General features: G+C 56.0%; 1 protein-coding gene and 1 long non-coding RNA gene across 3 annotated transcripts in view; both read left to right on the top strand.

Annotated features, from left to right (window-relative positions):
* Positions 1-11,537, top strand: part of LOC116542887 — a 16,844-nt gene extending 5,307 nt beyond the window's left edge. The window contains exon 3 of the long non-coding RNA XR_004265400.1: positions 11,523-11,537. This is a non-coding gene — a long non-coding RNA (uncharacterized LOC116542887). The remainder of the gene's footprint in view (positions 1-11,522) is intronic.
* Positions 2,052-5,870, top strand: PTX4 (pentraxin 4). 2 transcript variants are annotated; one of them, XM_032268067.1, is made up of 4 exons: positions 2,052-2,753; positions 3,509-4,154; positions 4,901-5,222; positions 5,492-5,870. In XM_032268067.1, exons 1-4 carry the CDS (start codon positions 2,535-2,537, stop codon positions 5,853-5,855), a joined length of 1,551 nt encoding a protein of 516 aa, XP_032123958.1. In that variant the 5' UTR covers positions 2,052-2,534; the 3' UTR covers positions 5,856-5,870. The 2 variants fall into 2 exon arrangements, with proteins under 2 accessions (XP_032123958.1, XP_032123959.1); XM_032268068.1 differs by having other exon boundaries at positions 4,901-5,670.
* Positions 11,538-11,856: the final 319 nt, after the last annotated feature.

The raw sequence follows: 11,856 nt of genomic DNA, 5'->3' as shown, positions 1-11,856 counted from the left end.
CCCGTCTCTACTTAAGGACAAAAATGAGCCAGGCGTGGCAGCGCGCACCTGTAGTCCCAGCTATTCGGGAGGCTGAGGCAGGAGAATCACTTGAACCCGGGAGGCGGAGGTTGCAGTGAGCCGATCGCACCACTGCACTCCAGCCTGGTGACAGAGCGAGACTCTGTCTCAAAAAAATAAAGAAAGAGAAAACAGGCACCAGAGAGCAGCGGGTATTATCGTAAATGAGGTGAGAGCTCTGAACAGGAGGCCCTAGGGCAGAGCCCAGAATGTGGTGATGCCCTGGGGGAGAGTCTCCCTGGCAGGAAGACCTGAGGCCTCAACTGTGACCAGGGAGGTGGAGTCAAGGGAGGGAGATGGAGGGGCGGCGCACGGAGGGAGAGAGGCCGTGGCCCGGCCACAGAAGACCCTGAGGGGGACTGAAGATGTTCCTTGTGTGGCAGGCAGCTCCTGCGGGCAGTGAAGGCATGGCTCCACACTGGTGCAGTTAGGAGAGGAGGCGACCACAGACTTGGGGACTAGGCGGCCGAGGTGCAGATGGGCTTGGGGCAGAGCCAGTGTTGACAAGCAGCTTAACTCAGGGCCTGTCCTTCGAGGCAGAGCTGATGGACGGGGTATGGGGTGTGCCGTGGTCCCACCATCCCGGAAACTCCGTTCCCCCGCCCCCGTCCGCTGCTGGGTTCCCATCCTGTCCAGTGGCCATGGCTTCGTTGTTCCCTGTTCTCTTCTTTTCCTGAAGCCCCGCATCCAACAGCGGGTACATGGAAGACAAATTTCTAAAACCTTTGTATCTGAAAATGTCTTTATTCTTTGATCTGTCACCAGGCTGCGGTGTAGTGGCACGATTTCAGCTCACTGCAGCCTCCATCTCCCAGGCTCAAGCAATCCTCCCACCTCAGCCTCCCAAGTAGCTGGGACTTCAGGTGCACCCCACCATGCCTGGCTAATTTCTGTATTTTTAGTAGAGACCAGGTTTTGCCATGTGGCCCAGCCTGGTCTCCAACTCCTAGACTCAAGTGATCGGCCCACCTCGGCCTCCCAAAGTGCTGGGATTACAAGTGAGAGCCACCACGCCCTACCTCCACTCACGATTTTACATGGAAATCAGCCAGGTCCAGTAGCTTATGCCAGTAAACCCAGCACTTTGGCTAGGCTGAGGCGGGAGGATCGCTTGAGCCCACGCGTGTTTGAGACCAGCCTGGCAACACAGCAAGATCCCGTCTCTGCTGAAATAAAATTAATACATCAATCAATGGAGCTCATTTTCAGTTGGAAGCTGTGAGATCCACCACTCTCTGTGTGGCCTAAGGCCCCAGCCCAGTCCATGTGCCCAGGATTTTATCTCAGCTGCTTTCTGCGTCTTCTCCATGTCCATGGTGTTCTGACACTTGACAAGGGTAGCCCCAGTGCCACTGATGGTTCCCTGGCCTGGCGCCCTCTGGGCTCATGCCACCTTGGGAATGATGTGTGCCCTCACTGGGCAGCTTCATGGATTCTCTTATTCCCATGAGCTGGTGGGTTGAATGTATCCTATCGCAGTTCTGGAGCTGGAAGTCTGAAATCAAGGTGAACACTCCCTCAAAGGTTCTAGGGGGCTCCCACTCGCCCCTCCCAGCTTCCGGGGACTCCAAGGGCTTCTCATGGCAGCGTCACTGCAGTCTCTGCCCCATCCACACCGGCCCTGTCCTCTGTGCCTCCTCCTCTGTCTCCTATGAAGACTCCTGTCATCCGCTGCAGGGCCACCTGGGTCATCCAGGATGGTCTCGTCTCAAAATCCTTCATGACATCCGCAGAGACCCTTTTCCACGTAAGGCCACGTGCACAGGTGTCAGGCTAGGGCTTATGTGTGTTTTGGGGAGGTCTCATTCAAGCCACTGTACAATGTATAGCCAAAAAAAATCAGCCTGGCCCAAAGGCAAAACCCTGCCTCTACTAAAAATACAAAAATTAGCCTGGTGTGGTGGTGCACACCTGTAATCCCAGCTACTTGGGAGGCTGAGGCAGGAAAATCCCTTGAACCCAGGAGGCAGAGCTTGCGGTGAGCTGAGATTGCACCACTGAACTCCAGCCTGGGTGACAGAGCGAGACAGCATCTCAAAAACTAATTAATTAATTAAGATGGCTCCCTGTCACATTTCTGTTGCCTTACCAAGAGAGAGACGGAGCCTCCCAGGTCGCAGCCGTGCACGGCCTAAGTGACAGATGCCCGTGCAGACCTGGCTCTGTTGGCTCCCTAGCCCCAGCGCGGTTCCCGTCCTGCTTCGACTTCTCGCGAGCACCAGTCCCTGGGCTCCTGGTGAAGCCATCACCTCCTGTCTACTTTGGAGCCAACTGGACAAGGGCTTGCACCCAGTTGAACGATTCTCCAAAACTGTTTGCATCTGTTTGAAGCTTGTCTCCTTGGGAACCTGCGATTCTCAGAGCCCACTGGCTTGAAGGCAGATGCCTTTCATGGAGGCGACAGGCAGAACCTGACGTCCAGCCAGGGCCAAAGAAGGAAAAATGCTCAGCAGAAGAGCTGGGAGGAGCGTGGGATGAGACAGACGCACGGAGCCACCTCCACCCTCTCCCGCGGCCAGGAGGGAGACTGCTGGGCCTCGCCGTCCCTCAGGATGGGTTGCTTGTGGAGGAAGACCTTGTCCTTCTGCCTTGTTTTTGTGCCCATGTACCTACATGGGGCTTCATCGCAGGAAGCCGCCCCAGCAGGGCCAAGGAAACCCTTTTTTGAGAGGCTCCGTAGACTGGAGGAGCAGGCAAGTACACCCCTGACGTGGGGCGGTCGGTGTTTTAAATTGGCAACAGATGAAAGGCGGTTGCTACAGCAGCAGAGTGGAAAGCGTCACGGCTTGGTGGACACGTACACGGCGTGATGTTCTTTCCATGGTGAAGATTATTTCACCTGTAGTTGGACACCAGTGGAGAGGTGTGCTGGGCTCCACTCACACCAGACACAAGCCTCATAACGTGGGGGTCAGGTGGGACCAGAAGCTAGGAGGGGGTCTGGAAGGGAGTCGGGGGAGTTGGGGGCCATGGGGGCCGGCAGTGTCACGGGGAGTGGAAGCTGAGAGGTCACAGGTCCACCTTGAGGCAGAGGGTGTGGACGGCCTCTTGGACTCCCATGCTGGGTCCACAGACCGTTCTGGAGTGCTCCGTGCCTGTCGTACCTATGCTGGGTGCTTCCTCATAAAGGACTCCTGAGGCCACCCTGCTGTCCCCACTGACAGGCAGGAACTGGGGTCCCAGGGGGAAGTGGCTTGCCAGTGGTTGTGGGGACTGGGGCGGGGATCAGAGCCACAGCTGTGGGCCTGCAGTCCACACCCCACGTGGGGCAGCTGCACAGCCCGGGGCTGATCCCTGGCATCCGCCACATCTCATGGAATCACAGTGGGATCAAGTCAGTGGGCGGACAGCCAGTGCAGACCATGGGCCTGGCACGCGGGCGGTGCTCCCAACGTGAGGGGCCAAGTCTTACCCGCCCCGGCCCATCATTGATTCGTCCTCTTGACAGTTCCGGAGATTCCAAGAGGTGACCTTGACGCACCTGCAGAGTGTCGCCAGCAACTACAACGTGTCTTACAACGTGGACTTGCGGTTCCGGAGCCTGGCGGAGGAGAGCCAGGCCGTGGCTCAGGCAGTCAACCGGTCGCAGGCCGCGGTGCAGGAGGAGCTGGCGAGGCTCAGGGCCTGGGTGAGGAAGGCGTGGCGCCGAGGCCGCAAGGTAGACACGCGGCTGCGGGCCTTGGACCTCACCCTGGGCGAGAGGAGCCAGCAGCAGGCCCGGGAGAGGAAGGAGCACAAGGCCCAGAGGGATGCCCTGCAGGACTCACTGGCCCGCCTGGAGGGCCTTGTCCACAGCCAGGGCACCAGGCTGGCAGCTCTGGAGGGGCGGCTGCCCGTGGCCCACCCTGGCACTGCAGCCCCGGGGCCGGCCCTGGTCCTAGCCCCAACCCAGCCTGAGCAGCTGGGCCCGAGCTCCCTGAAGCTTCCGAGGGACAGGCAGGAGCTCCGAGCTGCATCCGAGCACAGAGGCCCCCAGCAGGACTCCTCCGCCCCTCTCCAGGGGACGTGGGCGCCTCCAGCCCCAGGCAGCCGTCGGGCACTCAGCGGGGCTGCCACAGCCCTAAGAGGCCCTCCGCAGCAGGGACCAGGAGACAGTAAGTCCCGCAGGCCCCCGTCAGCCCCAGGCTTCCCTCCAGCTCCCTCTTAGACCAGGCCCCTGGAAAAGGCTTCTCTGAGGGATGGAGTTAGGGGCCTGGAGACGGGGAGAGGATCTGGGATCATCCGGGTGGGCCCCATCATCACGGTGTCCTTGTAAGAGGGGGCAGCAGGCACAGAGTGAGATGAGGACATGAGGACGGAGGCAGAGGTGGCGGGATGCACAGACGGGGACCCACGCCGAGGGGGGGAGGTGCCCCTGGGAGCTGGGAAGGGCGGGAGATGGCTTCTCGTGGAGACTCCAGGGGAGCCAGCCCTGCCCACAGCCGATTTGGGCCCTGGGAGACCACGCTGGGCTTGTGACCTCCGGAAACATGAAACACTAAACCTGCGCCGTGTGAGTCATGAAATTTGCGTGCAGAGACTCGCTGGCAGTGAGGGGCGCTGGCTCAGCTGTGTGGGCTGACAGCTGGGGCTCCCAGCGGGACCCCACCACTCCCTAACGGCCCTCATGCTCAGTCTTCTGCCTGTGGAATTGGGGTGATCCCATTGAGAGGGTGAAGGAGACGCAGCAGGGGAGCCGTCGGCAGGGCCAGCGCGACAGAGTCAGTGCTCCGTGAAGGGTGGCTGCCGGGAGCAGGAGCCGCAGCGCCGGCGGTGGGACAGCACCCACAGGGCATGCGTGCTTCTGGACGCTTCTGCACGGCCTCCTGCATGGGGCTGACCCTCCCTCCTCTGTTCCTAGCTTGCGGCGTGGGCCCCACCCTGGTTTTCCCCAACGCCTCCACGGAGAACGTGGTCTTCCTCAGGCCCAGCTTCGGCGCCGCCTTGCGAGCCCTGTCCTTCTGCAGCTGGGTCCGCACCGCCTCCAGACACCTGGGCACCCTCCTGTCCTACGCCACCCAGGACAATGACAACAAGCTGGTGCTGCACGGCCGAGACTCCATGCCGCCTGGCTCCATCCACTTCGTGATCGGAGACCCGGCCTTCAGGGAGCTGCCCCTGCAGCCGCTGCTGGATGGCCAGTGGCACCACGTCTGTGTCATCTGGACATCCACCCAGGGCAGGTATTGGCTCCACGTGGATCGCAGGCTGGTGGCCACCGGCTCCCGCTTCAGGCAGGGCTACGAGATCCCCCCTGGAGGGTCCCTCGTGCTGGGCCAGGAGCAAGACAGCGTTGGGGGAGGGTTTGATAGCTCTGAGGGCTTCGTGGGGAGCATGGCTGGCTTGGGCATCTGGGATCGGGCACTGGTTCCCGGGGAAGTGGCAAACCTTGCCACTGGGAAAGAGTTCCCGACAGGTGCCATCCTGACGCTGGCCAATGCTGCATCGGCAGGCGAATTGGTGCAGAGGACCAGCTGCCCCTGCCCAGAGCTCTGTCCGTGAGGCCACGCTGCACAGGGCTATGGCCAGCAAGTGGAGCATGCTCCTGTCCACGTTCCGCCAGCCCCGCCCAGCACATTCCACAGAGGACACCCAAACCCGTCCTGCTGTGCACACCTGCGCCCTCACATAGCAGTGCCTCTTCCTCCTGGGCGGGTGGGGAGGTGGACAGGGAAACAGTGAGCAGGGACAGAGAGAGCCTGGGGTTGGGGACCACAAGGCCACGTTCTTTCCACCAGCACAGCGTTCTTTTCTTACCGATGCACTTCCTTCCTTCCTTTCTTTTTCTTTTTTTTTTGAGACAAAGTCTCCCCTGACTCCCAGGCTGGAGCGCAATGGCGTGATCTTGGCTCACTGCAGCCTCTGCCTCCCGGATTCAAACAATTCTCCTGACTTGGCCTCCCACGTAGCTGGGATTACAGGCACATGCCACCATGCCCTGCTGATTCTTGTATTTTTAGTCAAGACGGGGTTTCAGCATGTTGGCCAAGCTGGTCTTGAACCCTTGACCTCAAGTGATCCGCCTGCCTCCACCTCCCAAAGTGCTGGGATTACAGCATGAGCCACCACACCCAGCCCGTTGCTTCTTCCTTTCCTCTCCTTCCTTCTTCTTCTTTCTCTCTTTCTCTTCTCTTTCTCTCTCTTTCTTTCTGATACGATCTTACACTGTCACCCAGGCTAGAGTGCAGTGGCACAATCATAGCTCACTGCAGCCTCACCCTCCTTGGCTCAGCTGATCCTCCCACATCAGCCTCCTGAGTGGCTGGGACTATCGGCACACACTACCACGCCTGGCCGAACAATTTTTCTTTCTTTTTTTTTTTTCCCCGAGACGGGGTCTCATTCTGTTGCCAGGCTGGAGTCCAGTGGCACAATCTCAGCTCACTGCAACCTCTACCTTTCGGGATAAAGCGATTTTCATGCCTTAGCCTCCCAAGTAGCTGGGACTACAGGTGCATACCACCATGCCCAGCTAATTTTTGTATTTTTTGTAGAGATGGGGTTTTGCCATGTTGGTCAGGCTGGTCTCAAACTCGTGACTTCAAGTGATCTACCTGCCTTGGCCTCTCAAAGTGCTGGGATTACAGGCGTGAGCCACTGTGCCCGGCCCAGGCAATGCTTTTAAAACAACTTTATTGGCTTGGCACGGTGGCTCACGCCTGTAATCCAAACACTTTGAGAGGCTGAGGTGGGTGGATTGCTTGAGTCCAGGAGTTTGAGACCAGTCTGGTCAACGCGGTGAAACCCTGTCCCCACTAAAAAACAAAAAAAAACAAAAAATTAGCCAGGCATGGTGGTGTGTCCCTGCAGTCCCAGCTTCTTGGAAGGCTGAGCTGGGAGAATCACTTGAGCCTGGGAGGTTGAGGCTACAGTGAGCTGAGGTTGCGCCACTGCACTCCAGCCTGGGCAACCGGAGTGAGACCCTGTCTCAAAAAACAAAGCATTCTGCACACAGTGGCTCACACTTATAATCCAAGCACTCTGGGAGGCCGAGGCTGGTGGATCACCTGAGGTCAGGAGTTCGAGATCAGCATGGATAACATGATGAAACCCAGTTTCTACTAAGAATACAAAAGAAAATTTAGCCAGGCATGGTGGTGCACGCCTATAACCCCAGCTACTTAGGAGGCTGAGGCAGGAGAATCGCTTGAACTCGGGAGGTGGAGGTGGCAGTGAGCTGAGATCGCACCATTGCACTCCAGCTTAGGCCACAAGAGCAAACTCCTTCTCAGAAAAAAAAAAGCAAAACAAAACTTTATTGAGGAAAATTTACATATGATAAAATTCACCCGTTTCAAGCACATAGTTCAAAGATTTGCAGTGAATTGACCTAGTTGTGCAAGCGTCATCACAACCGAGTTTTAGGACATTTCTGTTCCCTTCCCAAAAACCTGTGTCTGTTGCAATCACTCCTGGCCCCACCCACGCCCTCCCCAGCCTCTGGCGGCCACACATCTGTTTTCCGCCTCGGTGGATTTGCCTGTTCTGGACATTGCATATAAACCAAACAGTGAATTGTCCGTGTGTGTCTCGTTTCTTTCAATTAGCACAAGGTTTTTGTGGGAAGCAGAAAAGTTCCTTTTCAAAGTTTCCTTTCTTGTTAAAAGGTAAGTGTGCTGGTAGCTCTTTGTTACGCCCTCTCCTGTGTAGCTGTTAGACACGCCACGCTTACAGGCACGTAGTACATTCTATGTCCTTGCACTTTAACCAGGATATCTGTGCTGGACGTGCTCACGGGCCTGTCCCAGCTCTCCATTGCTTTTACCTGTTTATAAAAGTTTTAAGTTGTTAGCCAATCGGGTTTTAGTTTAGATTGTGAGGTCTGGCTGCAGCCAGCAGAGATCAGACACAGCAGTAAGGATGACCCCAAATGCGTGAGGGATAAATGTGTGTGCTTTCCTTTGTTCACTGTACTCTTGTGGCAAGATGGCCAGCGAGGGTACCCTTCCTGCAGTCCAGGAAGTAAAACTTGCGTTGCCGAAAGATCTTTTGTCTCAGTGCCGATTTTTCTTTGTGGCACCGAGCATCTGTTTCCAACAGTGTTCAAGCTTCATCCCTGCTGAGGTGTGTGTCAGTGTTTCACTTGTGTTGGTGTCAAACAACGCCACATTGTACAATGGACACGTGTGGTTTATCCATTCATCCGCAGGTGGACATCTGGGTGTTTCCAGTGGAGTTATTGTGGATAAAGTTGCTCTGAGTGCTCTCATGTGAGTCTTTGCGTGGGCGTTTGTTTGCTTAGGTGGAAACCTAGGAGTAGAATTGCTGGTCATATGGTAAATTCATGTCTAGGCTTTCAAAAAAACTGCCCACCTATTTTCCAAACTTGCTGTATCATTTTTCTTTTTCTATTTTTTTTTTTTTTTGAGATGGAGTCTCGCTTTGTTGCCCAGGCTGGAGTGCAGTTGTGCAATCTCAGCTCACTGCAACCCCCACCTCAGGGGTTCAAGCAATTCTCCGGCCTCAGCCTCCTGAGTAGCTGGGACTACAGAAGCCCACCACCTTGCCTGGCCAATTTTTTGCATTTTCTTAGTAGAGACGGGGTTTCACCATGTTAGCCAAGATGGTCTCAACCTTGTCCTCGTGATACCCCCACCTCGGCCTCCCAAAGTGCTGGGGTTGCAGACATGAGCCACCGTGCCTGGCATGCTGTATCATTTTTCATTCCCACCAGCAATCTATGAAGGTTCCCATTTCTCCACATTCTTGTCCACATTTGGTTTTGTCTGTCTTTTTGAGACAGAGTCTCACTCTTATCGCCCAGGCTGGGGTGCAGTGGTGCAATCTCGGCTCACTGCAACCACCGCCTCCCAAGTTCAAGCGATTCTCCTACCTCAGCCTCCCAAGTAGCTGGGATTGCAGGCGCCTGCCACTATGCCTGGCTAATTTATTGTATTTTTAGTAGAGACGGGGTTTTACCATGTCGGCCAGGCTGGTTTTGAACTCATGACCTCAGGCGATCCACCTGCCTCAGCCTCCCAAAGTGCTGGGATTGCAAACATGAGCCACCAGGCCCAGCCTGTCTCCCTTTTGGATGATATTTATAACATTTTTTTCAATTCTTAATCATGGCAGCGTAAAAAACATCACTTGTATTGACCATTTGAACAGACATGTATCTGATGTACATTGATCATGACGTTGGAGATTCCCAAGAAAAACCCAAACGCAAGATCCAAGAATCAGAAAGTCAGCTGGTGCAGACAGGAGAAGGAGGGGTGCGGTGGGGTAGTCACAGCGAGGGGCCCAAAACCACTGACCGGGAGAACAGGCCTGGTTCTCAGAATTCACCAGTCCCTCCTGTTCTCGCTCTTCCTATCTGAAAAGTGAGGAGGCCGAGGAGAGAGTCCCACAGCCTTCACTCGAAGATCCAGGAGGGGCCCGAGACCCTCCTCTGCCCAGCGCATGGGTGGTTTCAGCCCTGCAGGTGCCTGGGCCCTACCCAGCTGGCCCTGTGGGGCAGGGACTCTAAAGCAGTCCCTCGAGTCTCCTAGCAACGTCTCTGTAACATCTCTGCCTGTGGACCCAGCATTTCCGGGCCTTCAGGTCCAGATCAGCCCGGCCCACCTTCCCCAACACCCCCTGTGGGTGAGTCAAGGTCGGAGATGGGATTTTAGAGCTGGAAAGCCCCGAGGCCCTGGCGTGACCGCTCCGAGTCACCCGCAGAGTTCCGCTTCTGCACAGCGGTGTCCAGCCCCGTGGACGGCAGCTCCTTCCCAACCGCTTTCCTTCTCCAGCCTCCTCAGACGTTTCTGGAACAACCTTGCTCCACCCCACTCTGCCTTTGAGGACGGAGCCACAGAACGTCATTTTGGGAAAGATTGGTCATTCGGGTCATGAATAGTTCTTGTGACAGCGATGCCCTTAGCACAGTTGTCTTGCCCAAGGTCCCAAGGAGGTGAACTGGGGCAGGGCTTTGAGGCAAAGGCTCTAGTGACCCCCAGATGGGAGCAGAGGCGGGGCGAGAAGGGAGGGGCGAGCACAGGCGGGGCGAGAAGGGAGCTTCCAGGACCTGGAGGCCCAGCCCCTCCCTAGCTTGCTCATGCTTCCAGCACCCTGGGGAACCAAGATGATTTGGGGGCTATGAGGGAGCTTGGGGAATGTGGGGATTTGGGGTGAACAGGACTCGGGAAGCCTGTCCAGGGTTTGGAGCAGGGGGGTCTGGGCATCCATCTCACGTGGCTCACAAACCCCACTGGCAGCAGCAAAGCCACCTGCTCATTTATTTTCCTTTCTAATTTTATTTTTTGCTCTTTCTCAGCAGCATCGCACCCATGCATTTTGAGGTGTGGACCACACCCACCTCCATGGCCATCAAATCCCACCCTTCACCAACTCTGTTACATTTCTGGGTGGGGAGGACAAAACCACACAAAACACAGGCAAAAAAAAACCCACCGGGGCCCTCATCTTGCCGGGGAAGTTAGGTCCTGATAAGGAGTCCCTCCCCCACCCTATCCCCACCATCACCCCTTCCCCCCAAGCTCTGCTCTCGTGGGTTCTGTAAACAGCCCCACCACGCCCCGCCCCAGCACTCTGCTCAGCTCTCTGCCCACCTGAGTGTCTTCCTCCAAGCCCTCCTCATCCCCGAGACCCAAGCGCATCCATTCAATTCAATCAATAACGTGCTGCACTCCTGCGTCAGGCGGCACGGCGCCTGCCTCTGAGGAGCCCAGGGAGGGGCCTGCCCCACCTCTGAACCCCCCCCCCCCGCTCGAGACTTGCTGTTTGCCCCTGACTCAAACCATTTGAGAGCAAGAGTCTTGAAATCAAGCTAACCCAGGTTCGACTCCTGCCTGCTTACGGGAGCCTTGGAAAAGCCAGCTTCATTCTCATCTTTTTTTTTTTTTTTGAGACCGAGTTTCTCTCTTGTCACCCAGGCTGGCGTGCAATGGCACGATCTCAGCTCGCTGGAACCTCTGCTTCCCAGGTTTAAACGATTTTCCTGCCTCAGCCTCCTGAGTAGTTGGGATTACAGGCGCCTGACCCCAGGCCCGGCTAATTTTGTATTTTTTTTAGTAGAGACGGGGTTTCTCCATGTTGGTCAGGCTGGTCTCAAACTCCTGACCTCAGGTGATCCGCCACCTCAGCCTCCCAAAGTGCTGGGATTACAGGCGTGAGCCACTGCACCTGGCCTTCATTCTCATGTTTAATGCTCTTGTGTATGACATGGGGGTGCAATGACCTTGTCACCATCCCTCAAAAAGGCAAAGGTGTCCTGGCATGGTGGCTCACGCCTATAATCCCAGCACTTTGGGAGGCTGAGGCGGGCAAATCACTTGAGGTCAGGTGTTCAAAACCAGCCTGGCCAACATGGTGAAGCCCTGTCACTACTAAAAATACAAAAAACTAGCCAGGCATGGTGGCGGGCACCTATAATCCCAGACACGTGGCTGAGGTAGGAGACATTTGAACCCAGGAGGCGGAGGCTGCAGTGAGCCGAGACTCTGCCACTGCACTCCAGCCTGGGTGACAGAGTTTAGACTCCATCTAAACAACCAAACAAAGGGCAAAGCCAGGGCACACCCTGAGAAAAACACCTTTTTTCAAAGAATGTTGCTGATGGTATTTCAGAAGAGTATTGCAGTGTAATCACGGGAAAATTCAAAACTCTGTTAGATTTCCTTCCTCTTATTGTGGGCTTAGTTTTGGTTTTATTTTGAATGATATCGGGGAGGGAGCGCTCCATTATCTTCTCAGCTGCAGAGGCTCTAAGGAATTTTTAAACTCTTTTGATTTGGAAAAATTTCAAGCTTAAAAAAATTGCAGACAGGCCGGGCGCGGTGGCTCAAGCCTGTAATCCCAGCACTTTGGGAG

The sequence above is a fragment of the Sapajus apella genome, unplaced genomic scaffold (assembly GCF_009761245.1).
Source record: "Sapajus apella isolate SASKATOON/1434 unplaced genomic scaffold, GSC_monkey_1.0 scaffold175, whole genome shotgun sequence".
Lineage (NCBI taxonomy): Eukaryota > Metazoa > Chordata > Mammalia > Primates > Cebidae > Sapajus > Sapajus apella.
The sequence above is the reverse complement of the archived record's forward strand: the minus strand, read 5'-3'. Positions and strand labels throughout refer to the sequence as shown.

Coding starts and splice junctions, on each gene's coding strand:
- PTX4 (XM_032268067.1), top strand. CDS start 2,535: ATGAGACAGACGCACGGAGCCACCTCCACCCTCTCCCGCGGCCAGGAG. Junction 2,754..3,508: donor TCCGTAGACTGGAGGAGCAG/GCAAGTACACCC, acceptor TCCTCTTGACAG/TTCCGGAGATTCCAAGAGGT. Junction 5,223..5,491: donor TGGACATCCACCCAGGGCAG/GTATTGGCTCCA, acceptor CTGCATCGGCAG/GCGAATTGGTGCAGAGGACC.